Source organism: Mesoplodon densirostris, chromosome 18 (assembly GCF_025265405.1).
Source record: "Mesoplodon densirostris isolate mMesDen1 chromosome 18, mMesDen1 primary haplotype, whole genome shotgun sequence".
NCBI lineage: Eukaryota > Metazoa > Chordata > Mammalia > Artiodactyla > Ziphiidae > Mesoplodon > Mesoplodon densirostris.
In genome coordinates, this window is record NC_082678.1 from 14,790,550 (window position 1) to 14,817,972 (window position 27,423).

Genomic DNA, 27,423 nt, shown 5'->3' on the forward strand with positions numbered 1-27,423 from the left:
AAGCAAGTGCTTGTTCAACGACAGACAGGGAGTAAAAGAGGATTTCAAACAAGCTGTGATCGCATGCCATCTGACCAGCCAGCCCCTAGTTAACGAAGTCCCTCTAGTTACGAAGAATTTAAACACAAAAAGGGCCACTGGAGGACAGTGTTTCCTGATGGACACCATTGTTCAAAGGGTTTTATACAACATTCAAATCACAGAAGAGGGACTGGACGAAGGTTTAGAATAAAGGTCAGCTTCTCGGGTGTGTCCTACATCGATGCTTACGGACAAGTCCTAGCTCACCACACCTGACACCCTCTCATTCGTAACAGGAGGCGACAGGGTCCCAGTCCCCTTTCCACAGGGACTGTGGTGTCTACGTTTGCAGGGCCTGCCCGCCGCACACCCGCCTGTTCACAGGGTGATGGAGCTGGAGGAGGCCAACCCCTCACTCGCATGTGGCGTGGCCGCACTCCCCAGGGGACCACCACACACAAAATACCTCCCAGTGAGAGTTCACAAAACTCCCGTCGCCTTATCCTTCCACCCTGGTTCTGGGAAGAGGTGCTGACAGCTGCCGCAGCCTCTAAATAATTCTGCAGGAGCACAGCTGCCTGCGCAGGCCAACCTCCAAGAGGCGGGGCCTGGAAAGCATCTCCCGCCACCGAGGGTGAAGAGTGTTCTATGGTCAGAGCAACGCCCCATCAGGTACTCACTTGGCATGCGTGCATCAGCACGTTTGAGCACCTACTGTGTGTGAGGAAAGTCACTCTCGAAAGCTTGTGGCCCACAGGAATCAGGAGGGCACATCCAGGGACTTGGGTTTAGTATAAATTTGGACCTTCGTTTGGTGAATAACGTCAGGCAGACGCACTCTCGCTCAGAGGGGACCATGAGCTGGGGAACAGTCCACATGGAAACACACACCTGTCCTCCTTGCTGTCCTCTGCCCTACTTAGTGTAGAAATACAACAAAAACCTCTTGACTCTTAAATGCCACGGCTCATGACAGCTGCCCAGATTTACAAATTCTCAGGACTGTTCGTCAAGGTAGTCGGAATCTCTTCGGGGAAATTTCCTAGAAGCTGCTTTCCTGTCCTAGCAGATCGGCTGCCATAGGAACCTGCTGCGGTGAAGGGCCACCAGGCCACTGCTATTTCTTGTCTCCCTAGAGGAGGAGGTGGGAGAAGCCGCTCCACACTCACTCTGCAGACGGTCCCGATTCACGACGCACGGGGGAACGAGGCGAAGCACGTTCATGGACGTGGCTCACTCAGACAGGAGAACTGGCCCCACGGATGGGACGTTCCTACAAAGACCCCACACACTCACCACAGCCACTGGGCAAAATTCTCTCCCCTCCGTTGTTTCTGAGCTCAGAGTGATCAGGGCAGCAGTCGACCCGTGACAGAGGGCTGTGAAGGGCACAGTAAATCTGCTTGACTACAGATGACGGACCCGTGGTAAGACGGAGAGTGGGGAAGTGGGGGGAACAGTGGGGGCCAAGGGGCCTCCTTACTAGGGTGATGGTCCAGAGCAGACACTTGAGCCCATAAGAGCCTTAATCAAGGCGCCTTTGGTATAAACGTAAGGAAGGGGTGCAGCGTGGCACTGTGCAATGAGGAAGGGGTACTGTTCGCTTTACAAAATCTCAGTTTTTATTACTATTGTTGACTCTCTTGCAGAAGATTTCGACTTTGATATCACTCTGCTTGTGATTCAATAGGGAATTTTTAAAAATCTAATTTTGTAGTGTCCTTGACCACAGTGAATGGTATACGATTTACTTGTGAAAACACAGAACAGGGACCTGGAATTGCTGTCTCCACGTCACTGCTCTCCTGGGGCTGGCCACGCCCCCCCCCCCCCCAGCCTCTCTGTTCTGTGAACTGTCCTGGTTTTACATCTGCCGTCTCCAAATTGGAACGTTCTGAATCTGTGTAGCACAGAGCTCGGGCCTCTAGAACGACGAGAACGCAGGTGTAGCTCCTGTGGGGATGGGGGTTACCGCTGGGTTGAGCCAGCTCAGACAGGGCGCTGTGTCTGGCACTTGCCAAACTCCCCATTAAGCGCTGAGAGCATATTTTCATGTCTAGACTAAATGTAATAAAAGATCATAACTAATGGTTTTAGGATTTATTTTTCAGAGCAACGGCCACAACTTTCTAAATAGCATTGGACTCAGGAAAATTTGCTCAGAGCTTTGTGGCCAACTCTGGGCCCCAGAGTCCCTGGGGGCTGCCAAGGCAGCTTGGAGAAGGAAGGTGGAGCCCCCTGGAGGCAGGAGCTGTCACTTGTGACCTGTTGCCTGGGTCTCAGGGGTCACCAAACCTGATGCTCTATTGCATGATGCGGGCCTGGGCGCCTCCCTGGGAATCAGCTCCCAGGGCCTGGGGCTTCTGCATTTCCCCTCTTGGTGACCCTGACTCTGAGCCCCTCTGGGAGGGTCCTGCTCACCTCATCCCTCGCCTACTGGACAGAGCCCTGGCTGGACTGGGCGGTGTGTCGGCACAACCCTTTCAAGGGGCTCCCCTGTGTCTCACCTGGGGGACAAGGTAAGACAAAAGCACCAGGGCCCCCCCTTCCCCACTCTTTGCACTCCCACTTCTGGACATCAGGAATGGGGTGAGGCTCAGAGAGAGAGGGAGGGAGGGAGGGAGGGAGGGAGGGAATGAGGGGCAGGATGGTGACGGGTGGACAGGTGAGGGACAGAAGGGCAGGTGATGGAGGGAGGAGAGGCTGCCTGCCACACACAAGAGCAAGAAATAGCAGCTTTACCAAACCTGTCGATCAAGATGGCAACTTCACGGCCCGATGTGATGCCGCAGGTTTAGTGTGCAAAACGAAGGCGTCTGATGGGTGAGGGAGGGCCTCCTGAGACGCCGCAGAATGCCAGCGTGGAGAGGGATGGGCGAGCACTGCTGTGTGGAGAGGTGGGTGCGGGAATGTGGGATAAGGGCAGAGGTGTCCAGGCCTCATTCGGGGGCCAGTGGCCAGCCTGGGGTGGTGGGCACAGTGGGCGGAGCTATGGTGAAGGCCAGGCTGCTCTCAGAAGGAAGGTCTTGAGTGTCGGCCACAGCTTGGACTTTAAAGGAAACGAGTTTCTGCGAAGGCGTCAGCCAGACAGTGGTCCATGCAGAGCTGATGTTGGGGGGATCTGCTCTGGACGGGTGGTGGGGTGTGAGAGCCGAGGCCGAGTCCTGGGGTGGGGGGCGCGGAAATGGAAAGGACTGACTGGGGACACACATGGAGGTCAGGCCAAATGGCTGAGTGGGTGAGAAACATGCGGAAGGAGATATCAAAGAAGATTCCAGAAGGTGGTGACAGAGCTGGGTACCAGTGCAGATTCACAGACATTGGGCAGATATGCTTAGGCACGTGGAGAAACGCATGATCAGGCTTTGCTCCCATGGGGGGACAGCACCTCGCACAGTAGGTGAGACCTCGAGTGCTTTGGAGACAGTGGGGATGGAGGGGGAGCCTGGGAGGGGCTAGTTTTCTGGGAGAAGATGGGAATGAATGGATGTCCTAGGTTGCCATGGCTTTGAAAACCTCTTTTGCAATATTCAGTCAAAGAGGCTAGAGATTGCTGTTCTTTCGTTGAAGTGAAAGAAAAAATTGACTTTAAACAGGCGAATGCTACAAGTAATGGGATTCGGTGTAGGTTATGAATTTTAAACACTTATGTAAGCACCGCGGTTTCCAGGTGGACGCGCGCACTCAGGCGCACAGCTACTTTGTCTCCTTAACGCTCCTTCCAGCTCCGGCTCATTGTGAAACTTTCCCACTGAAGTTTTCAAAGATATGAACCATATACAGATAAAATTCAGTTTTCTCCTGTAAAAAAATGTTCAGGAGTCAGGTTTTGTGTGAAGGAAGGAATCACTGACGTGGCTCTCAAGTCCCTGGAGGACATGGAAGGCGGCAGGGGTGGTAGGCGCGGGCTGCACCCTCCAATCTCATGTGGCGTCAAAAAAAACCACACCGATTCTTCACCCCTTACATCCTCAACCCAGGGCCAAGGACAAAAAGATCCCCCTTTCTGGGTCGTACTGCTGGGGGTGGGGCATGGCGACCAGCTCTGGACCCTACAGTCCATTCAGACCTTTATGGGCCCCAGACAGACTCGTCTTGTGGAATGAGAATCCTGAGTCCTTTCTAGGGCCAGCAGAGGACCAGTCTTGAGGCTCATGGGTACCGCTGGCAAGAACGTTTGGACTGCCCTCCCCCTTCAGATCACAACAACGGCAAGTCAGAAATATCTAACACTGTCACGTGATGTCAAGAGAGTGTGAGCTCTAAGGTAGAGGGATTATCATGGAAACAAGCAAACAACCAAGAACTGAATGTTAATGAAAAATAGTACCAACGAAATAGGAGGGTAACTAATACTGCAAATGATTGCAGAAGTGGGAACACAGGAGTCCAATGAACACGTGAGCTCAACCTCATCATAATCGAGGGACATACAAATTAAGACCACGAGGAGTCAGTTCGCTCACATCAGACGGGGTAGCCTGACCAGAATAGGAGTGAGCAGGGCCACGGGAGCTTGTCTCCTCGGAACAGAGCCCTTTGTGGTCAATCTCCCTCCATGTGGAGCTATCAGACCCCACATGTGTCAGGCTGCAGGGTGTCTGCTGCGGCCCACGCTGGTGCACATTATGGGGGTGCCTGCTGTGTACCAGGCACGGGGTGTGGGGGTCTGTGGCAGGAGATAGGAGAAAGTTCCTGCACTCGTGGCTCTGTCCCCCTGAGCAGAGATAGAACCGAGCTGAATAAATGAGATCCTACATCATAAGTCTGCTGGGGAAAAGTTCTCAGAACGAAAGCAAACAGAGAGGGAGAGACTCAGAGTGACTGCAGAAAGCTATTCTGGATTGGAGTGGGAGGAGCCTGGAAGACTTCTTTTAAGGTGACTCTGGAGCAGGACTGTGATTGGACTGAGAAGCAGCCTGTGAGGTGTCTGGAGGCGGAGCCCTGAAGCCAAGGGGAGGAGCCAAGGAACCCAGGAGCCCAGCACCGCCAGGTACAAAGCAGAGGGCAGGAGGTGGAGCTGGGGCCAAATCTGAATTTGCTTTTTAAAAAATGAGAAAAGGGCTTCCCTGGTGGCGCAGTGGTTGAGAGTCCACCTGCCAATGCAGGGGATGCGGGTTTGTGCCCCGGTCCGAGAAGATCCCGCATGCCGTGGACCGGCTGGGCCCGTGAGCCATGGCCGCTGAGCCTGCGCGTCCGGAGCCTGTGCTCCGCAACGGGAGAGGCCACAACAGTGAGAGGCCCACGTACCGCAAAAAAAAAAGAAAAAAAAGAAAAAAAGAAAATGAGAAAAGAAGGAAAAATCAGAGCAAGGCTACTGTCCATTAACAGGAGAATGGACAAATGAATTGCAGCAGATCATGAAAGGGTGTGAACAAGACTCAGGTGACCAGTGTGGACACACAGCCCTCAGGGCAGAGTGAGGACACAGGATGTGTGACGCCATTTACATGACATTTAAACCCTGGGAAAGGGTGCAAGTCCATGGGGATCCACAGCCAGAGAGTAAGTGTGCGGGGATCCTGAGCAGGGAACCAGGAGGGGCTCTGGGCGCTTTAACTCTATCTGTAATTCCTTAAGTTGGGAACAAAACACACAAGTGGAGGTGTGTCACATTAGTCTAAGTTTTTATGTGTCTACAGCGTTTCCTAGTATTAAGTAAAGCTTCAGATGAGGCCTGGTAAAGCACCGGGGTGCCGAGAACAAGCGCAGAGGGGCTGTCTGGTTGAGTCCTATGTGTGTTACCGGTGACACAAGGGTAGATATGGTTGGTCATGCAGCGAGGACATGCGATGAATTCCCACCGCTCAGCGAGCCCAGCAGCAGAACCAGGGGCTCACCACTCAAGGCAGAACACGAGACGACGCTGACCCTTCACTCAAATTTCAATTTCCAGGCAGCCAAGTGTGAAACTGCTGGACTGGCTGAAGGTGAAAGCACAGAGGGGGCCCTGGATGGGGGTGAGGGGGGCTTCCGGCCAGGGAACTTGAGAAGGGAAGGGCCGTCTGCACCCCTGGAGCAGGGCTCTGACCTTGGACCTCGCACACGCATTCTCTGGGGGACCCTGGGCACCACTGGAGGCCACTCTGCCTACTGGATGCTGGGAGCCCCCCTGTGCCCTGGCCATGACACCCCAAATGTCTCATGGGGGCAGAACCCCCCTGCTCTGCAGCACTGGGAGTTCTGCCGCCTTTCCAAGTGACAAGGCCGGCTTGCCCAGATGGCCTGGATCAGACCAGCAACCAAGTGTGGGGGGTTCCTGCTGACACAGCAAGACGCTCCTCACCTCCTCCTACCCCGTTCACTTTACTCTCCCACTGAGCGTGTCCCAGCACCGTCCACTTGGGTGGGAACCCATGGGTGCTGAGGGGACAGGTGGAGAAGTGGAGGGGTGGGACTCACCGATGAGGGAGTTGAGGGAGGAGTAGGAGCTGACTCGGCGCATCTTGTCGATGGTCTCAAAGGACAGGATGTACTCCTCGTTCTCGGGGCTGCCCAGGGTGCTGCTGGCGCTGCTGCTGGTGCTCAGGTTCCCAGGGGAGAAGGCCACTGAGCCGCCGGCTGGTGGGGCACCGCCACGGGCAGAGCGTCAGTTAGCACACCCACCCCCGTCTCCCCTGGGGCTGGGCTGCTGGGCACGGGGCAGGGGGGTGCTGCGGGGCTCAGGAGCGGCTGTGCCCAGCGGTGCTGCAGGGTCATCACTGGCCACCCCAGGGGTTGACCCATGACCTCTGCTCACGCCCAGGTTAGCAGATGGCAGGAGGGGGCAGGGGCATGTCTAATAAAAGGTCCCAGAAGATGACCCCAAACCACCCAACTTGAGCACCCAGCCTCTAGGGTCTTACATTCTTCTGTCAGACTCAGGTTTTGCAAAGATTTGTTCAAGCTTCTAGCCGTGGTGACGGCGCGGATGTTTCCGTAGGAGCTCACGGAGCGCAGTCTGGGGGTGCAGGGGCTGTCCCGCACGGGGGTCAGACTCCCACCCTCTGGTAGGAGAGAAGGAGAGAGAAGAGTTAATGGTGGGCTCAGGTGGGAGGCGGCCAGAGAGCAGGTGACAGTGGCTTTTACCTGGATGATGTGATGCTACAACAGGGCCCTTCTGCTCAGCAGGGTCTCTGACACATGTATGTTGGGGTACAAAGCTGGACAAGGTCCTGACTGGGGTGAGGGGAGCATGGGAGCAGATGACCAAGACCCACGCTTGGCGTTTTGTGAGAGTTTAACTACAGAGGCCCACATGGTTCTCCAAGAACCATACCAGGTGCTCCGGGACTTGCCTGCGGCCGCTGCCCAGGGTGGCACCAGGATGGCCCCCTGCTGGCTCAGCCCCCTGCCTTCCCACTCCCCACTCCCACCCCGCCCGAGCCCGCCAGCCGTTTCCCTTCCCCGATGTACTAAACGCAGCAATGGTCTCATGGCTGATCACAAGCCCTCTTTCCTGAAGACACAGCTGTCAGGGGGAGGGGGCAGCTCAAGATGATGAAATATAAATTCGGTAAAAAGGACAAATGTGAGACGAGCAGCTGCCTGACATGACACCGATGTGAGGACTCATCAGGGGAAGAGAGAGAATGTGCCTTCCTGTAGCCTCTATGGCAGCACTTTCTACCCTCCAAGATTTCCATGACTTTGATTTCCAAAAAGGGTAAAAAGGAAAGAAAACAGTCAGAGGGTCAGTGTGGCCCCCTTTCCTGCCCTTTCTATTCTTCTGGGAAGATGGGAATTGCAGATATCTGAGTGGCCCCGACTTGACACATGGGCTCAGGACCTAGCAGAATGAGGGGCCTGCTGACAGTCCTAACCAGGGTCCCCTGGGCCAGCGAGCCGCATGGGCTCCACCTCAGTGCCATACCCCTGGTGGCTGTACCTGTGGTGGCTGGAGAGGGCAGTGGGTAGTTCTTCTCCTCTTCCATGAATTGCAGGGCCACAGTGCAGAAATTGCTTTCGTACTGAACGACAAGGTGACTCAGAGCCACCACCAGTTCCTGCCGGGAGGAGAAAGGACAGCGACACTGACTTGGGGCTGGGAGATAACTCAGAGTAGCAGTGAGATGCACATGCTGGCGCTGAGTGCTTGAGCCACTGTGGGGGGTGGTGGGACAGACAGCACTCGGCGCCAAGACAGGGGCTGCCCCCTCAACGCAGCACTCTTGAGCCCCCGGTGTGAGCAGAAACCTCTGAACAAGCCATGTGGTCAAGATCAGGGCCTCCGAGGGATGCCCCGGACACCCGGCAGAGAGACTGCTGACCACTAGATGTGAGAGGCAGGGCTTGGGGCCTTGTAGGGATGCAGGCTGAGGACACCCCAGAGTGGGATGGGGAAGAGCCCTCACGGCTTCCCACGGTCAACACCGTGGAGAGCTACCTGAACCCTGGGCATTAAGGCAGGATACCCCGGACAGTGTAGCACGCTCTTCTACTAAATGTGAAATTTTCAAAGATAAATTACTTTCCAGCTCCCAAAAGGGTAATGGGAAAGTTCTACATGACTTCAGGCCAGTTGCCTCAGTCCAAGGAGAAGAATACAATTTACCTCTTTTGGGGCAGTTGGTGCTATGACCTGAGTACCTGGAGATCCTAAAAGTCACGGGAAATAAAACTGGATGTTGGTTTGCACTACTTTTCCCATCACTATTCAAATGGTTTCCACAACTTTATTTTACTTTTTAGAAAATTACTTAGCAGAAGACCAAGGTCTGAGAGCCCCTTCTCGTTCTGTGAATCCCCCAGACCCCCAGGGCCAGGAGAGCTGTGCCGAGGTGCTGATAAGCTGGGCTCGGATGGGGCCCCCGGGTCCTCTCTTCGGTGGCCCCTTCTCTCCTGAGAGGGTCTCTCCCACCTCAGCCTTACGCACTCCTTGGCCTCCCCGGCACATGTGTGGGTTTTACTCCCAAACCTACCTTTTCAGGTCCCATCTCTGAGTTCCAGGCTGGCCCTTCCAACCACTGACCATGTGTGTCCACCAAGTGCTCTCCAAACCCCAACTCGACCTGCCCAGGACCTGCTGCCCACCCCTTTCTGTTCAGCCCTTGCTGGGGACCCTTGGCTTGTGCCAGGAGCAGAAATCTCTGGTGGCTTCAGTTAGACCCTTGAATCATCCTGACCCATCTCTCTCTCTGGCGATCTGGATGCCCACCCAGCGGGTCCCCTAGTCTAACAGGCGCTGAGTAACAGGCTGTTGAGGGACTGCCTGCCGGCTCCTCCCAGCGAAGATGAAGCCTGAGCCGTCTTCAAAAAGCACAGGTTTTCCCTTCACTCTGAACTGGTGAAAGGGCTCAGCTGGACCTGAAGCAGATTCCCAGGTCTCAGACCGTTTGATCCAGGCAAAGCTGCGAGGACAGGAGGCTGAGTGCAAGGCCCATGTCAAGCAGCCGTGGGTCAAGCCCCTCCTGCTGGGTGGCAGCCGTGGGCTCCAGCCCTCGGAGGTCTGCAGGCATGTCTGGCTGGGGCGCAGGCCGGGCGCAAGGCTCGAGTTATTCTCAGACCTTGGAAGCAGACCAGTACGGCGACTCGAGCCCCTCCAGCCAGCAGCCTCACTCCCTTTCCCGGCAGAGTGGTCCCGCCACCTCCACACTCCAGCCGCCTGTTCACACTCGGACCAAGCAGGCCTCCCGCTCCGGGCTTTGGCATGTGCTGCCCCCCTCGGTCTGGAAAGGCCGATGCCTCGCCCAGGGCTTCCGACTCTCTACCTTTACTCCCGACCTTCCTTCGGAGCAGGTCACCACCTGCCACATCACACCCTGGTCTGTCCCATCTCCAGCCGGCCCCATCTCCAAGTACAAGTTCTGGAGGCCTGGTGACCTAGGGCCTGGCACACTGGCAGCGCTTAATAAGTATCTGCTGAATGAATGAAGCCTCTTCCCTTCAGATACACTATAATCTCTAACAAACGGTTTGATTTTTTTAGGTGAGTTGCCGTCAGGATTCAGGGACATCACGCCTGGGCACACACATGGCCCGAGGCGAGTCGGCCAATGCTCCTCTGTGGTCGCCTGGAAGGCTGGACCACACGCATTCCCAGGTCTTTCCCCAAGGCCATCCCCACTCCACGTTTCCAATGATGAATTACTGGCTAACATTTGTTTTTGGCCCATGGCCATGGAGCATCAAACTCAGCTCCCAGGATGACAGAGCAGCGTTCCGGGGAAGGGAGCACATCTGCTCTGCCTGGATGCCCTCTGGGCTCGCCTGCGGGAGAAGGCGCTCCAGCCCTGGCGGCTCATCCTGCCCCGTTGTCTCCACCTGAGACGTCCTGGGCATCAATGGGGAAACACCCTCTGACGCCGCTCATCCGTTTTGGCTGGAGTCAGATGTGTGTTAAGGGAGGAGGGTGCGGGTACTGCTCCTCTGTGTCTGCGGTTACTAAATAAATAAATGTAAACTAGAGATAAAGGATTCAAATGTGTCCCGCTTTCCTTGCTAAGGTGGACGGTACCAAGTAAGCTGCAGACAAGGGTCGTGGGGCTGGACTGGTCAGCCCTTGAGAACGGTGGGGTGACAACAGGGCGGGGGGGTCACAAACCTGCTCCCCTGGCCTGGCCCTTCTTGATGAGGTGTGGGCAGCTTGCTGACTGGATGGACAGTCTGGATCGTGTACTTCCTGGACAAGCTCGAGTTCAAAATAATTTGGGAGGTTGACATGAATTTACTGACTCTCAAGTAAACTCATTAAACAGGTCAGCAAGCAAAAACCTTCCGTCTCTGTCATTATCGCCTCCCCCAGGAAAGGATGCTTTCATCGCTCAGGAGTCAACAGAGGCAATCTTTTTTATATTGAAGACATGTGACTTTACGAAACCCCACCACCATAGCCTGACTCTTCTCGTTTTGCCATGAGCTGGAGACACCAGCATTTGGTTACAGCTGGGACTTCTTGAGCCTTAGCTCAGGTCAGCTCGTGGAGTGCAGTGCCCAGGGCCGAGTCCTGTTTCATACCCTCAGGTGCCCTAACGCTGGGTCTCCCGGGCCAGCAGGCTGGGCCTGTGTTCCTCAGAGCACCATGTGCCACGACTGCCACCACGTGCTCTGGACAAAGACGGGAAAAGCAAGCTGCCAACAGCATTAGGATTCCGTGAAGAGAAGGAAGGCTCAGCCTCTGAGCTGGTGTCACTCACCCTATTAAAGCCTGGATCCTCTCTCCAACCCAGGGGCCCCAGTCTCCCTGAACCTCCATGTTGCCCATGTTTCCATGGCAAACACAGCCCCCTTGACTTATTTAATAGACCTGCATTGCTGTCCGTCTCCCCATTAGAGAGTAAAAGCCCTGGAGGCAGTGATGGTCCCGAGGCCTGACACAGGACCTGGGACGTGGCAGACGCTCAGATGTGTTGAGAGAAGAACACGGTTACAGACGGTGCACTCCTGCGCACTCCCAGCCTCTCCCCCACTGCCCTCCCGCCAGTTCCATGCTCCAGTGCACACAGGATGGGCAGCCCCGGGCGCACCATGGTCTTTTGTGCTCCTGGACCTTTGCACATGCTCCTGCCTCACTTGCTCTCCCCATCCCTTACGTATCCCTCACAACCCAGGCACGAGCTCCCCTCCTCCCCCTATGGGGCCAGAGCCCCTGACCTGGGCTGGCCTTTGGGGTGCTGCTCATTTACAAGGGCTTCAGCACAATTCCTGGTTCTGTGCCTGCCTCTCCACCTGGACCCTGTACCCCTCAAAGGCAGAATGCCTGCTGCTCCACGTGCCAAGCCTGGTGTGCAGAGGCAGCTGTGAGCTGAGCCCGAGTGGTGGGCGAGCGAAGGCAGGCCCCCTCTCAGCACCCCTGTCTGCGGACGTGCTGACCCCAGGCAAGGGCAACATCAAGTGCCCACAGGAATGACGTGGCTACACCCGAGCATCCCAGTGTCTGGGGAAGGGACAGCCAGTGGACTGGGGCTGGGAACGTCAGGGCACCTGGGACATGCTCGAGAGGGCGGTGGTCCCTGTGTTCCTGATGACCTAGCGACCATTCTCCTGATACTGGAGATTCAGATGGACATTCTTTCTATTTTTATTAACATTCGTTTTAAGTTTTTTGGGGAAAGAACTGAAAAACAGCTTTCCTTTCTTTAAAAGGAATCTTAACAGACAATTAAGGATACTGCTGATGTGCTGCTTTGATCACTGACGTCCACATACAGGCAATTTGACTCGGGAAAAAGAAAACTGACTCAAGGAAGCCAGATTCAGACAGATGCTAATGATGAGAACCCAAAATAAAAAAGTAAGGGCTGTGAAAAGGCACCTCCAGGATCATTCCACATGGTTAACGTTTCTCTAGATAACCTGGAATGTTAGCAACTGGGTTCACGGCTCTCTGAGGGAACTCAAGATGGAATGAGTCCTTCCTGGCTGATGTGAACTTGCTCTGACAACGTCCCTGCCACCAAGTCAGTGGGGTCTGCTCTCCAAATATCCTTCGAAACCACACCCACCTCTGACAAACCCAACCTCCCTTCCCTGGCACAGGGATCTCAGACATGCCGAGAAGCAGCCCGGCACCTCTAGGTGATGAGAGGTGACTCAAGGTCACACACAGAATGACGCTGCCTTCCTGGTCCTAGAACAGTCTCTGCTCCCAGGGCAGGGCTCCAAGGCCACCCCAAAATGCGGCCAGCAGACATTGGGGTTCCCCCCCACAGCCCTTTTTGGCTGGGGGAGGGGGAAGGTTGACCGTTCTGGGCCAACTTTTGACAGGGGTGTGAGATCTTGGACGGAAATTGTGGTACTTCTACATCCAAACAGACAAGTAAAAGTTTCAACTGCAAAGAACTGCTCCGTTCATTCGCTGACAAACATGGGGGCAGGGAGGGGAATACACTACACAAACCTTTCCGTCTGTCTGTGGGTGGCTACTGCTCTTTTGAATCTCCTGATGTGTGTATGTGTTGCTCCCAGGCAGGAAGGAGCCTATTATACAAGCTGCCAGGAGACGCAGCCTGTTAAATGCCTTTAAATGAAGCAAACACACAAGTATCTGGTGAAGAAACGTATTTTGGAGAGAATTAAACAAACATTTAAAGCCTGCTCTCAGCAGGATGCACACTGGCGTGGTGGGGACTGAGTGCTCGCTGCTGTGGTCAGGTCAGGGTCATGGCTCAACCTGGGCGCCGGGGGAGCCCGGCCTGGAGGCACTTGGCGCTGCCTGGGGGTGGGGGTCACGCACCTTCCGGACCACGGGGCTGCCGTCGTTGATGAGCTGGGCCAGCATCATGGCCACATTGTGGTCGATGGTGGTGGAGTGGTCCGTCCTCTCTGCGGAGTTGCCCACAAATGTGCCGAGGGCAAAGACTGCTGCGCAGCGCACCTGCAGGTGGGACAGGGGGCAGTCACCCCACGGCCGGCTGTTTGGCTCTAGCCGGGGCCCCTGGAGCCGACCTGACGCAGCCCGGTCTCGTCCACGGTCCTCTCGGCCCAGCTCCACTCGTGTAGACGAGCAGGAGCAGGGAAATAAGAGGTAAGTGGTGGCCCCGCCTGGGGGCCAGGTGACAGGCTGTGCAGGCATCAGAGACCAAACCAGGCACCGAGGAACCCACAGAGGGGATGCAGGGGTCTGGGGCCGGGGCTGGGCCTCTCTGGCTGTGCAGTCTCCAGGCATACCTTGACCTCAGTTAGCCTGAAGTGGCCGTGGGTGTGGACTCACCTCAGGGATGGGGTCGGAGAGAAGGCTGCAGAGCTTCTCGTGAGCGCTGTCCCTCACCCCGCACCACCGGGCCGAGTCAAAGTTCTGCCAGATCCGGCCCAGGCAGATGGCCACCCACTGGCGCAGCAGGGGGTGGGGATCGTTGAGCTGCTCCAGGCAGATGGCGATCAGGTTTCCCTGGAGGCAGGCTTCCTGCGAGAGGGCAGGCAACACATGGCATCACCCTGACCACTGAGGGGGGAGGGGTGCCGGGCTGGACCCCAGCTCCCAGCGTTTCTCAGGGAAACGTTGCTTAATCACATTACAAGATGTCCTCAATTTTCCTCTTTTTTTTTTTTTTTTTCTGGCTGTGCTGCACGGCATGTGGGATCTTAGTTCCCAGACCAGGGATCGAACCCGTGCTCCCTGCAGTGGAAGCACAGATTTTTAACCACTGGACCGCTGGGGAAGTCCCTCAATTTTCCTCATTTTAAATCCCACCAATATCAATTCACCCTGGCTAAACAAAGGGTCCGGACCCACTCCTCCCATGGAGCCCCTTGGGTTGGTGTGATCCTGCAACGCCCCCTCTTCTGAGGTCACTGTTTCATCAGACATTCAGAACAGTTCCGCTGGCCCCCAAATACTGGAGCTTGGGGCTGCGCCTCTGCAACCCACAGGGAGGCCCTGCAGGGGTGGGGACGCGACGAGACACTCACCTGCCCCGTGTTATAGCTGTTAACGATCACAGCCAGAATGAAGGCTGTCATGGTCCTGTGCTCAGCCTGGAAAACAGAAGTCACCTGCTAGTTTGCACTTTTTTCATGGTGGAAACTCATCACTCCCAAGCACTAGAGTTATCCTTCCAGAATCTTTATGATTATGCTTGGTGTGTAATTAAAGTAATGAGAGCCAGCTTTATTGTCTTTTGAGTCCACAAAAAGGAAGAGCACTTTTAAGAGGGTCTGACAGTTTTGGGTTGGCCTCTCAGAGGACAGATGGGTCCCTGACGTCTGATGCTGCAGGAGGGGCATGGGCCTCTCCGATTCTGCTCCATCAGAGGCCACCCTGTCCTGCCCAAGCCTATGGAAGCAAATAACCCTGTTCGTAAAACGACCGACCACAGTCCCTAACTTGGCTTCATTATCCCTTCCTCGTGGTCTTCTAGTGGACGGATCGATTCTCATTTTCTCCTCTCCTCTGTGCCTCTACTGACTCAGAGATCAGTGTTATGTTAACTATTAGTGGTACCTAGTCATTCTTTAGAGAATGAATAAAGTTAGTCATTTCCTGTGTCTCGCCTGGATTCCCGATACTCCTCCTCACGTGTCAGCCCCTCATGTGAGTGACTGGTTTTACTCATTCTTACAGCCGATGCTGATTTAGATACGTGACAAGTTTGCAGATGTCTGCTTTCCGATGCTTCCTGCATCCTACTGTCCCCTGGGCTCCATCTCCTCCTGAAGTGCAGCCCTCCTGGCTGCCTGGGTGGGGTCAGCGCATGGGAAGCCGTCGGTCCTGAGATGTGCTGGCTTCGCCCTCTCCCTGACTTACACTGGGGCAGGCACAGGGTCCCAGGGTGACGGTTCCCCCTGTGCTGTGAGGGCCTCTCCTCAGTCTTCCACCCGTTACTCTGGTGACTGCTGTCCACATCTTTGCAACAATCTTCCTTTTTGTCCTGGTTACTTTCAAGATTTTTCCTCTTGCCTTTGACATTCTCTACTTTCATTATGATAAGTCTTTGTGTGGATTTGTTTTTATTTAACCTTCTCAAGACTAATGGTGCTTTATAAACCTGAAAACTCATTTCTTCTTCAAATCTGGAAAATTCTCCGCTAGACCAGTTGGATTGTGCGTCCCCCCCGCCCCCTCACCTGCCCCCACCATCTCCCTCTGGCCTGTGTTGGATGCAGCGAGCCGTCTCAGCCCCTCCGTCACATCTCCGCTTTGCTTCATCTCACGTGATTTCTCCACGGATTCCTTTACCCGTTGTGTCGATTCTGCTGTTTAATTAGTCTACGGAGCTTTTAGTGACAGTGACTGTCTTTCATTACAGGTTCTTTTTTCCCCCCCAAATCTGCCTATTTATTAAAAGACTCTAGTTGGTCATTTTTTGAGGAGCAGTAAAAAGGACAGAATACATTGTTCTTTTATAATAGTCACAAAAGTACTTATGAGGAAACAACATAACAGTTTATTTTTGGATGTAATTAAAACAAATTGTTTATTCAGTAATTTTAAACATACTTATTTGTATTGATTGTCAGTCTTTTTCAGAGAATCCTATTAGTTTCAATTCTTGGGGAGTCAACCCTCTTACGTGCCAGCTCTGCTTATGTCCCTTGAACGTGGGTTAGGAGCAGGCCAGCGCTCCTGGCACGAGTCTCAGTACCCTGGCTTCGTAGATGTCCCTGCAGAAAGGTTCAGCCTTTGCCGCTTCCAGGCAGGCCCTGGAGATATCATGCTCCTCTCTTAGCTGGCGGCTGCCCCCGCAACGGGGGGTTTCTGTTTCTCACGGAGGTCTTTCCTGACTTTCCACCCAGACGTGGACAGACAGGACCAGCTCTTCTCGTCCTTGTCTGGTGAGTGGGCGGCTCGCCCCACAGGCCTGTGTCCTCCATGCAGACTTGGGGCTGCACGTGCGTGGAGCGCCAGGGTCACTGTGAGGTCTGCCGGTGAGTCCCACCGTGCCCCTCCTCTGACATCAGTTTTTGGCATTTGGGGATTTCCTTTCCTTTCTTTCACATCTATGTCCTCAAATCTTCAATGTGTTTGTAGTTGAAGTGGGGCCCACTTGTGCTGGCTTTGCTCACCATTTTACTGCATTTTATCAGCTTAGATGTCTTATTTGTTTGATTTGTATCTTACCCCGAAGAACAGGGAAGTGATTATTTCCAACATTTGTATAAAGTCTAAACTTTAACTGCCTATGATAATGTTTAAAAACCACACTTCAGTTAAAACACACAAGTTCCACTTACCTTTCATAACAATCCTGTTTTTGACGTTTTCTGTATTTTGAAAAATGTGTTTTTATTATTGTCATTTAGTTCAGAAAACCAACTAGAGGGTGAATTTACACACAAAAGTTCCTTTACACAACCAAAGCCACCTAAGACTGTGTGAACAAGCTGTTAGACTTAATTAAACATTCTGATAAAAATAAGTTATATTAAGTAATTTTTTTTTTTGCATTCTCAGCCCATGCTGCTTTATTGCCAAAATATATATGTACACAGGCGCAGAGTTTCCAACTTTTACAGCAGTTCCTTTTTACAGCAAAGAATATTTCTAATATCCCAAAGATGCATAGATTAGAAAGCAAGCTGCCTTTTGTAAAACTTCAAACATTCAATGAAATTCTTTTAACATTATCTTCTATACCAATGAGGCAATGAAGAAGATCTGAACAGCAAGTAAAAACAAAAGCTACTGAAGTAAAACTCTATGCAAAGGTTATTCTAACATGAATCTTTTAAATTATCAGTGATAGGTGGTTTTAAGGTAAGGGCCAAGACTATTACTGTTGTTTACGGACTGATGATAATGTATTGCCAGAATATTTATCCCTGGGAGAAAATTATATTTTAATCTATGGCATGGCATACCATCACCAAGGGAGACAGAATCTTTTGAAAATTCTAACCTTAAGATATCTACTATTGACTTTAATGGTTTATGAGTATAGGTTCCTGGAGAAATCTGTGATGTCTGGCTTCTAATATTAACATTTTAATATGGCCTAGTGGAAATAATAGGAACAGAGATTAGAGAAACTCTGTCCTTAAATCTTTACTGGTTTCATTGTTTGGCAGACATTTACTGATAAGTACCAAACAGAAACTTTACATATGCATATGGGATATGACATTTCACTTCCTGAACTGGGTAAAAGGACTATAAGTTATTCATTAGGAACTACTGGAAAGTTACCATTCCACTTAAACATTCATAAAGGTATTCAGAGTGAAATCCCACAGTGAAGATTAAAATGAGGTTGATTAAGTAATTATTTACGGTGTCTATTTTGTTCTTTTTACTATGCTAGGAGCTAGAGGTAGGGAACATAGAAATTAATTTAAAAAACACTTATAGGAAGTTATTCTATATGCTATTTATGGATTACTAATTTTTAAACAACTTAATACAATAAAATATATTTAAAATTTAAACTTTCAATCTCTTCTTTCCACCCTCCCGCTCCCCTCCCCGGCTTTCCTTCCTGATTGAAGGTGCAACAGCCTCCTGTCATGTCCAGGACCTGCACTGGGCAAAGGAACTGCCATATTATGGATGTACAAATACTCATTGATCTAACTTGGCTGACAGGGTGTGAGGCAGAGTGGATTCTACTTCACTGCAAAGACGTGCTCGGAAAATGGACTCACAAAAACAAAAAAACAGCCTGTGTGTCAAGTTTCACTGTAACTCTTTACTCAGGGAAGCAGCTACTGAAATAACGACGGGAAGCAAAGGGTACCGTCTGAGTGAGGCAGAGCCAGGGTGAAAGCGGACCCCCTCCCGCCACCCTGCGGGCCCCTCTGCGTGGAGCAACCTTCCCCAGAGTCCCCGGGAGACATGTCACCAGAGCTGGTCCTTACTGGCATGTACGGATCTGCCAAGACCGAGAGGAAGTACTTGTGGCCGTTGTCCTTCACCAGGTCAGCTTGGCACGACTGGGGAGAGAGACACAGGAGAAACAGTGAGTGCAATTCCGGGAAGGGGCTTCTTTTTCTTCTTGCGATGTGTGAACAAACGAATGTGCAATGAATATTTTATGCCTTAATCATTTTCTCAAGTCCAATCTTCATCTGAAAAAATAATTCCGACGGCTGTGTGGAGACACATTTTTCCTTGGCTGTGGGAAAAGGGCTGGCATCTCACACACTCTCAGAAGTGCAGCAGCTCCAAGGCGTTCTCGAAAGCACCTTCTGGGTACCTGCCGAATGGGGGCGCCCTGGCTGCTGGATGGCTCATTTGGAGACCGTCTGCGTCCTGCAGCCTCCGCACACGTCCTCCCTCCCGCGTCAGCCCGGGGCCCACGCGCCTCTCCTTGTGTCTTTCAAGCTGGGACGTGCCCTGGATCAATACCCAGAAAAACTGCTTTGTGATTTAGGGTAACGTGTCCACAGGGAGACACTGAATTCCATCAGCTCCCAGCATGCTCCACTCTAGGGGAAAAAGGCCATTCAAGAAGAGAGAACCGGAATTTTAAGATCTGAGTTTCTGAGAATAAAAGGAGAAAGATATGCACTGCAATACATCTCTACCTCTGCAGGGCACCGCTGGCTCAGGGGCACGCCCTGTGTGAAGCCCTCTCAGGGGCAGGGCGGTTTTGCAGACAGAACCTGCTGTTTACTGCAGCCCGGAGCCCTGACCCCCTCTCTCCCACGCTGGCCCACTTCTCAGGGTGCTCTGATAATGAGGTGTTTCTTCCTCACATCAATAAACGAATAGGGTGTCGACTGGACTCAGCTGTTTAAGTGGTAATTGAGCGAGATGGAGCGGGTGGTCAGGAAGCAGGGGCACCAGGGGCTCAGGTTAGCAGGATAATAATCCCCAAGAGCCAGGGAAGCCGATAAAGCATGTGGCTTTCAAGTCGCTCCCAGAAGGGATGCCTCACTTTGAATGAAGGTCTTGACAAATGGACTAAAAGGCATCAGCTTGATGCCCTCTGCAGAGACTCGTCCAGAAGGGGCTGGGAGGGGGCACTCAGTTGGTGCCTGTAGAGCAGTGCCCGCGTCCAGGGACAAGGCTTAGGCGCCTGCATCTGAGAATGAAGCCAATGTCCTTTGATTTGAAACCAGAGATTCCACAAGTCAAACCCAGGCCCACACATTTACAGCTAAGCTCATAGCACATGTCTCATCATAGAGTAATGAAGTGTCACTAAGTCATATCCTGCTAATTCGGAAGCTGAGGCACCTGTGGGAGTATGTGAAGCTATAACTTTAATACGTCTTCAGTATCGGAAACAGCAATTATCTTGCCCATGTTGAAAGACCTCTGTCTGGACGAGGCTGCCATGCAGGTGGGAACCACAGTAATGCTCTCTGGTCCTGTCCATCCTCACTCTCAGGTCTCAGCAGGTGTCCTTTATGAACTGGTGTAGAAGAATCACCCCATCAGCCATCCCAGCCCTGTCTGAGGCCGGGGAGCCAGGGACCTGCAGGGCTCTGACTTCTGAGGATGCTGGGACACAGGCCACCAGCCACCTGCTTGCCCTCTTGACTTGGCCAAGTGCCTCCTTATAAGGAAGAGAAAACAGTCCTTGAAACTACAAAGGCCCAGGAATGCAGGCCACAGATGCGGTGCACGCACAGGCCAGTGGAAAGCTCCCAGAGAGATGCAGGGCTCTGGCAGCCCAGACTCCTCCACTCAGCCGTTTTCCAAGGGTCCCCTCTTGTGTCGGCTTTCCCCCAGATCAAGCTACAGATATGACATATTAAGGCCAGGGTAGAAAGAGGGTGGAGGCGAGGAAGAGCACGACTATGAAATGGTTTTTCCTAAGCAAGCCCCTCCCCCACTGCACACCCAACTGCTCTGATGCTTCTGTCTCAGGGATTTCATGGAATTATATTTTTAACATGGGGAAAAGGGAGGGAGGCAAGGAAGAGAAGAAAAGCAGAAGGGGAAGCAAGCACATAGTTCCTTGTGGCAGCAGCTGAAGATGCAGTTTGCAAGCAGATCCCTCCCAGGAGGGAGCAGAGACCAGGACAAGCCCGACCAGAGACCCTGGCTTCTGCAAGGGTAAGTTCACCGGGGGAGGGCAGGTGCTCCCCCTCGGAATATTCTGGCAAAGGATGCTGTGGGGGAGATCCCACCTTCATTCTCCTTAATGCAGACTATAAAGTCTGTTTGCTGGGGAGCAGGAAGACACAAAGTGAGCACAGACCAACAGACCACCAGGCATGACGCATCAAATGAGGCGCAATCAGCAGGACAGTCCTGAGCAGTGTCACCAGTGGACGCAACCACTCATGTTCTGATGTGAATATGGAGAAAAATCACACAGAGGGAGGGTCCTGTTTCCTGTCCTCGGGTCACAGAGTTCACTCCTCGGGATGAGGAAAGGATGCCGGAGAGGTAAGCCGGGTTCACACAAGAGACAGCGACACCGGAGTGCACCTTGACCCACTGCTACCAGAACATTAGAATTGTCTGGAGACAGATATAGGACTACGTTGGACTGTTTATACATCCAGAGTTTTAACAACGGCACGTGGCCATAAAACTAGTAGTGCCTGAGAAAATAATCCCAGAGCAGGGATTCTGCTCACTGCTCACAAGAGCTCACTGTCCTCCACAAAACCAAAAGCACAGTCACAGGCAGTTAAAGACGCACGTCCCTCTGCACGCTTCAAAGCCTCGGCACAACGGCCTTCCCACTTGCCAAGTGTAGCAAGATAGTTAAATACATAAAGGTTTTCATTTTCCAACAACTGGTTTATTACTTTAAATATTCTCGTCAGATGCTCTTGTGTTGAAGGTAAACTTCAGAATGAAGAGACACCGTGAATGCTGAAATAACTGATACCAGTGGGAAAATCACTGGTATACATGAATGCTTTTATGCCTTCCATCTACTTTTCTGTATGGGTTCTAAAATTTGTAAATGCAGGGACTTCCCTGGTGACCCAGAGATTAGGACTTGGCGCTTTCACTGCCGTGGGCCCGGGTTCAATCTCTGGTCGGGGAACTAAGATACCACAAGCTGCTCGGTGCAGCCAAAACAGAACAAAATTTGTAAATGTATTTAAAGGCTCAAAAATCAAAATGCTACAGAAACGTATAGATTGAGAAGCTTTTGTCCATCTCCTGCCCCTGTAAGGGGTGGTGGAGTCAGTATGATCCTATCTGAATGTAGAAAATGTGACATCTGGGTACAAAATGAAAATAAATATTAAATTAGATGGAGGTTTTAAAACAAATCTCCTCCACCACTATATGTAATCTCTTTACTAGTTTCTTATTTATTCTCCACACATCCAAACTGTGGTTGCCCTTCTATAAAACTTCCGAGACCTGGTCGTGTGGGCTATGGTCTCTGGCTGAGTAGCCCCTGCCCACCTCTCCCAACCCCAACTGGAATCAGCACTGCAGAGCTAGTGAGTCAGCACAGCCTGACAATTAATCACGCGGCCCTTCAGCCTCTGGATTGCCCTCGGTGACGGACTGATGCACCGGGAAGTCCCCTGCAGCCTGAGTCACTGCACCCATTCATCCTGCGAAAGGGTGATCTGTCACCTCCCTGGCAGCACCCAGTCCAATCTGCCTGTGTGGGGCCGAGTGGCCTGCGTGGGGAGGGCAGGTGAAAGCCTCCTGCATCCTCCTTCAGCTTTTCACTTAACTCTTGGCAACTACAGGCATTTGAACAACTGCCTCCCTCCCTCCCGCCTGCCTGCCAGACAGACAGACACATACATACCCAGCCGCAACCTGGCCTGTCATCATCATCAATGTGCACGTCTAGCAGGGCCTGGCCTCCTCCCAGGTGGGTGGTCCTGGAGGTTAAACCAGTGTTGGGACAGGCAGACCTGTCTGGACGTGGCAGGGGTGGGGTCTCTGCTTTGCTGGCCCACAGTTCTCCAGGGACCCCAGGAGGGTGGATCTGAACCTCTCCCCAGAGTAAAACCCACTCCCAGCGCTTCTGAAAAGCAGCCACCTCATTTAACCAGAATGACGGCTAAGAAGAGGCCATTCTGCACAACAGTTCTATTTTACCAAAAAATAAAAACAACACCCGGAATCACTCACACAGCACAGCCTTGCTGACTACAGCTTCTGGGTAAACGTGGGTCTTTGCAAACTGTGTTCTCCAACGCTGTGATTTTGTTTTGTGTTCTATAACCTATAGTTTAGAAATTAAATGGACCATCAATGCAATTAAATTATTTACATTAAAATGAGGAGGTGGGAAGTGCCCACAGCAAGCCAGACTTTGGCTGGGAGTTTCACAGGAAGCCAGGTCTGGCTGCCACTCAACACCATGTGACTGACAAGACAGTTCATGGTGACAGCGAATCAGTCCCTTTGTCCATTTGTAGGTAGTTGCAAGATGGGACAGCAGGACAGTTCACTCAGGAGGGGGCAAACTGAAAGAAGGAATGTTAGAAAGTCCCAGAAATGCAAAACAAAACAATTCCAATACTAAACCTTATAAAATCAGACTCAATCAATAATAAAAAAAAAAGAAATTAAAAGAATGAGATTCACGGGACTTCTCTGGTCGCGCAGTGGTTAAGAATCTGCCTGCCAATGCTGGGGATGTGGGTTCCAGCCCTGGTCCGGGAAGATCCCACATGCCATGGAGCAGCTAAACCTGTGCACCACAACTATTGAGCCTGCGCCCTAGAGCCCGCGAGACACACTACTGAGCCCACGTGCCACAACTACTGAAGCCCGCGCACCTAGAGCCCGTGCTCCACAACGAGAGAAGTCACTGCGCTTGCGCACCACAACGAAGAGTAGCCCCCGCTCGCCGCAACTAGAGAAAGCCAGCGTGCAGCAACAAAGACCCAACACAGCCCAAAATAAATAAACAAACCAATTAATAATAATAAAAAAAAAAGAAAGCAGGTTCTGGATGGCAGATCCTGTGGCCCACCTGATCACACTCCAATGTGGGTGACGTGAATCATATTTGGATGGGAGAGGAAGTTAACCCTGCTCACTTTTTCAACTGTGAGCTGGGAGCGGGGGGTGGGGTGGGAAAAAGGGGGGATACAGGTGCAGGAAGAGAGGCTGTGAATGTCAGAGTCAGTGAGCTGGGATAAAATCACTATGCAGAGAAAACAGCAGAAGTTTTGAGACTGAGAAGAACTAGCACAGATGTGGGGAGGAGCGGGGGAGCTACAGAAATAAAACTCCACTAATCTCTGATCTGCTTTTCACTCACACAACGTGTTCCTTCTTGGGACTGGGATAGCTGGCACACACAGTGAAGCTCTTTGTGTCCCCAAATCTGGATGTACTTCCTCTATACCGACACACAATGTTTTTCCAAATTCAGTGACACTGTGCCCTTGGAATCCCCTGGTGGCACTATAAATAAAACTTTATTAGCTGTAACTAGGGAAGGTCTGCCTGAATTACATATTAGCTGTGTCTATGAAAAAACCTCTATTAACTGGAACCTAGCTTATAGAAATCTTTAACTGTCTCCCCTCTCTTTTTTTTATAAATGTATTTATTTATTTTATTTTTGTCTGCGTTGGGCCTTCGTTGCTGCTCGCGGGCTTTCTCTGGTTGCGGTGAGCGGGGGGCTACTCTTCATTGCGGTGCATGGTCTTCTCACTGTGGTGGCTTCTCTCGTTGTGGAGCACGGGCTCTAGGGCGTGGGCTTCAGTAGTTGCGGCACGCAGGCTCAGTAGTGGCTCATGGGCTCTAGAGCGCAGGCTCAGTAGTTGTGGCGCAAGGGCTTAGTTGCTCCGCGGCACATGGGATCTTCCTGGACCATGGCTCGAACCCGTGTCCCCTGCATTGGCAGGCGGATTCTTAACAACTGAGCCACCAGGGAAGTCCCTCCCCTCTCTTAATCTTGTTAATTAGCAGAGAAACAAATGATAACAAACAACTTAAGGAATTTATTAGAAGACAACCACCGCCATCCTCCCACAGTAGGGTAGATTTTGCCACATTCTCTGGACTCTCTCATCTACGTGTAATGTTGCTTTTGACAGCTGATTCCATCACACGACCTGAATGATAGTTAATAAACAATATTCTGCTACATTGCTTCTACCTTTCCTTTCCCCTGTATTTTCCTGCACTTTTTGAAAGTTGCAGATAGCACGACATTTTGCCTGGAAATTTTCTTAAGAAAAAGGACATTATCTTACATAACCACAAAACCATGATCACACTCAAGAAATTTAACATTGATACAATATTATTATCTGATATTCAGTCCTTATTCAAATTTCTCCCAATTGTTCAAATAATGTCCTTTGTAGCCTTTGGTTTTTGATCCAGGATCCAGTCAGAACCTGCCCTTAGTTGTCATGCAACATTAGTCTTAATCTGGAACAATTTCCCCCACATTTTTGGTCTTTCTTGAATTGAAAATCTAGATAGGACAATTATAGTTTTTTTGTGGACTATTCTACAATTTGAATTTTTTAACAGCTCTATTCAGGTATAAGTGATATACAAAAACATGCACATATTTAAACTATATAATTTGACAATATTGGATGTATGTTTACACCTGTGAAGCCATGCCCACAATCAAGGTAATTAAGCTATCTCCTGAAAAGTTTCCTTATGCCCTTTGGAATCCTTCCTCCCTTTCCACTAATCTGCTTTCTGTGGCTATAGTTTGCATTTCCTAGAATTTTGTTTAAATGGAATAATACAACATGTATCCTTTTTTTACACAGCATAATTATCTGGGGATTAGTTTACCCTTTTTTATTGCTGAGTAGTATTCCATTGGTGATGGTAAATCACCATTTGCTTATTCATCCACCTGTTGATGGACATTCAGGCTATGTCCAGTTTTTGGCTGTTACAGATAAAGCTGCTATAAACATTCATGTAGAAGTTTCTGGCTGGACATATGCTTTCATTTCTCTTGGGTGACTATCTATGAGTAAGATGACTGGATTCGATGGTTGAGTATGTATGTTAATCTTTATAAAAAACTGTGAAGAAACCTCCCAGGGTGGTTGTGCCATTTGCATTCTGAACACAATTTATGAGAGTTTCAGTTCCTCCAAATCCCAGCCCACACTTGATACTATCAGTCTTTTTCATTTCAGACATTCTGATAGGTATATGGTGGTATCTGACTGCTGTTTTAACTTTGCATTTCTCTGGTGATGAATGATGTTCAGCACCTTTTCATGTGTTTATCTGCCATCATCCTTCTTTAATGAAGTGTATGTTCAAAGCTTTTGCCCATTTTTTTGGTTTGCGTGTTTCTTTTCATATAGAATTTTGAGAGTGCTTTACATATTCTCACTTCAAGTTTTTAATCAAATTAATGATTCACAAATACTTTCCCATTTTGAGTTAATTTTTGTCATGGTACGTGGTGTAGATTGCAGTTCACTTTTTGCAGATGGATGTCCAATGGCCCCAGCACCACATGTTGAAAAGACTATCTCTATCTCCACTGAGTTGAACTGTCTTTGTAACTTCAAAAATTAGTCGTCCGTATACGTGTGAGTCTATTTCTTGACTTTCTATTCTGTTCCATTGATATTTTGCCCATTTTGATGCCACTTCTACAGTCTTAATTGCTGTAGATTTATGATAAGTCTTGAAATCAGGTAGTAGTTGTCCTTTAAAATTTTTTTTTTTAAGTTGTTTTGGCTATTCTAGGTCCTTTGCTTTTCCATATGGATTTTAAGATCAGGACCCATGATAATGGAATATCTCTCCATTTATGAGATTTTCTCTACTTTTTCTCTAATTTCTCTTACCAATAGTTTGTAGTTTTCAGCATATGTCTTGCATATCTTTGCCAGAGTTTATCCCTAAGTATTTCATATTTTTGATACCATTGTAAATATTCTTAACAGTTTGTATAAATTGGTTAATAGTGTATATAAATAAGACTCATTTTGGGGTACTGATCTTATAATTTGCAATGTTACTAAGGTCACTTATTAGTTCTAGTATTTGTTTGTTTGTAGATTCAGTCAGATTTTCTACACAGAGAATTGTGCTGTTTGAAAATAAAGACAGTTATACATCTTTCTATCCAAACTGGATGTTTTTTTTCTTGCCTCATTGAACTACCTAGAACTTCCAGCAAAACTCTGAAGAGAAGTGATGAGGGCAGATGCCTTGGTTTTGTTCCTGATCTTAGTGTTCAGACTTTCACCACTAAGTGTGATGTTGGCTGTAGCATTTTTTGTAGATGCTATTCTTCATGCTGATGAAGTTCCCTTATTGGTTTTCTGAGAAGTGTTTTTTTAAAATCAGGAATAGATTTTAGTTTTTGTCAAATGCTTCCTTTCTGTCTATTGAGATAATGATACGGGTTTTCTTCTGCTAATATGATAAATTACATTGATTTTTCAATCTTTGGAAACTTTACATTCCTGAAATAAGCCCTTCAAGGTCATGATGTACTATCCTTTTTATATATTGTTTAATTTGATTTGCTAAATTTTGGTTTACAATTTTTGCATCTATCTTCACCAAGGACACTGGTCTGTAGTTTTCTTGTTTTTGGTATCAGGGCAAAGCAAGTATCATAGGATGGTATGGGAAGATGCTTGTTTGCCATCCGTATATTTCTTCATTAACATTTGGGCAGAATTCACCAAGTGAAGCCATCTGGACCTGGAGCTTTCTTTGCAGGAAAGTTTTTAACCACAAATATAATTTTTTTTTTTTTTTTTTTTTTTTTTTTTTTTTTTTTTGCTGTACGCGGGCCTCTCACTGCTGTGGCCTCTCCCGTTGCGGAGCACAGGCTCCGGACACACAGGCCCCGCGGCCATGGCTCGCGGGCCCAGCCGCTCCGCGGCACGTGGGATCCTCCGGGATCGGGGCACGAACCCGCGTCCCCTGCATCGGCAGGCGGACTCCCAACCACTGCGCCACCAGGGAGGCCCCACAAATATAATTTTTAAAATAGATACAGTGCTATTCAGATTATCTATCTTCTTAAGTGAGCAGCTTGTGTCATTCAAAGAATTAATTTCATCAAAGTTATCAAAAGCTTGGGCATCAAGTTGTCTATAAATTCCCTCACTATCCCTTCAGTGTCTCCAGAACCTTCAGTGATGCCACTTCTCTCATTTCTGATTTGGGGTTTGTGTCTTCTGTTTCCTTATCAG

The 27,423-nt window shown here is 50.4% G+C and overlaps 1 protein-coding gene across 2 annotated transcripts in view; it reads right to left on the reverse strand.

Annotated features, from left to right (window-relative positions):
- The window catches only part of RPTOR (regulatory associated protein of MTOR complex 1), a 342,733-nt gene that overhangs the window by 37,149 nt on the left and 278,161 nt on the right, over nt 1-27,423 (reverse strand). For both annotated transcript variants that reach the window (XM_060081126.1, XM_060081127.1), the window contains exons 14-20: nt 18,232-18,306; nt 14,350-14,415; nt 13,652-13,843; nt 13,175-13,315; nt 7,889-8,006; nt 6,867-7,007; nt 6,424-6,582 (exon numbers count right to left, since the gene is read on the reverse strand). In XM_060081126.1, coding sequence (XP_059937109.1) covers nt 6,424-6,582; nt 6,867-7,007; nt 7,889-8,006; nt 13,175-13,315; nt 13,652-13,843; nt 14,350-14,415; nt 18,232-18,306 — 892 coding nt within the window. The remainder of the gene's footprint in view (nt 1-6,423; nt 6,583-6,866; nt 7,008-7,888; nt 8,007-13,174; nt 13,316-13,651; nt 13,844-14,349; nt 14,416-18,231; nt 18,307-27,423) is intronic.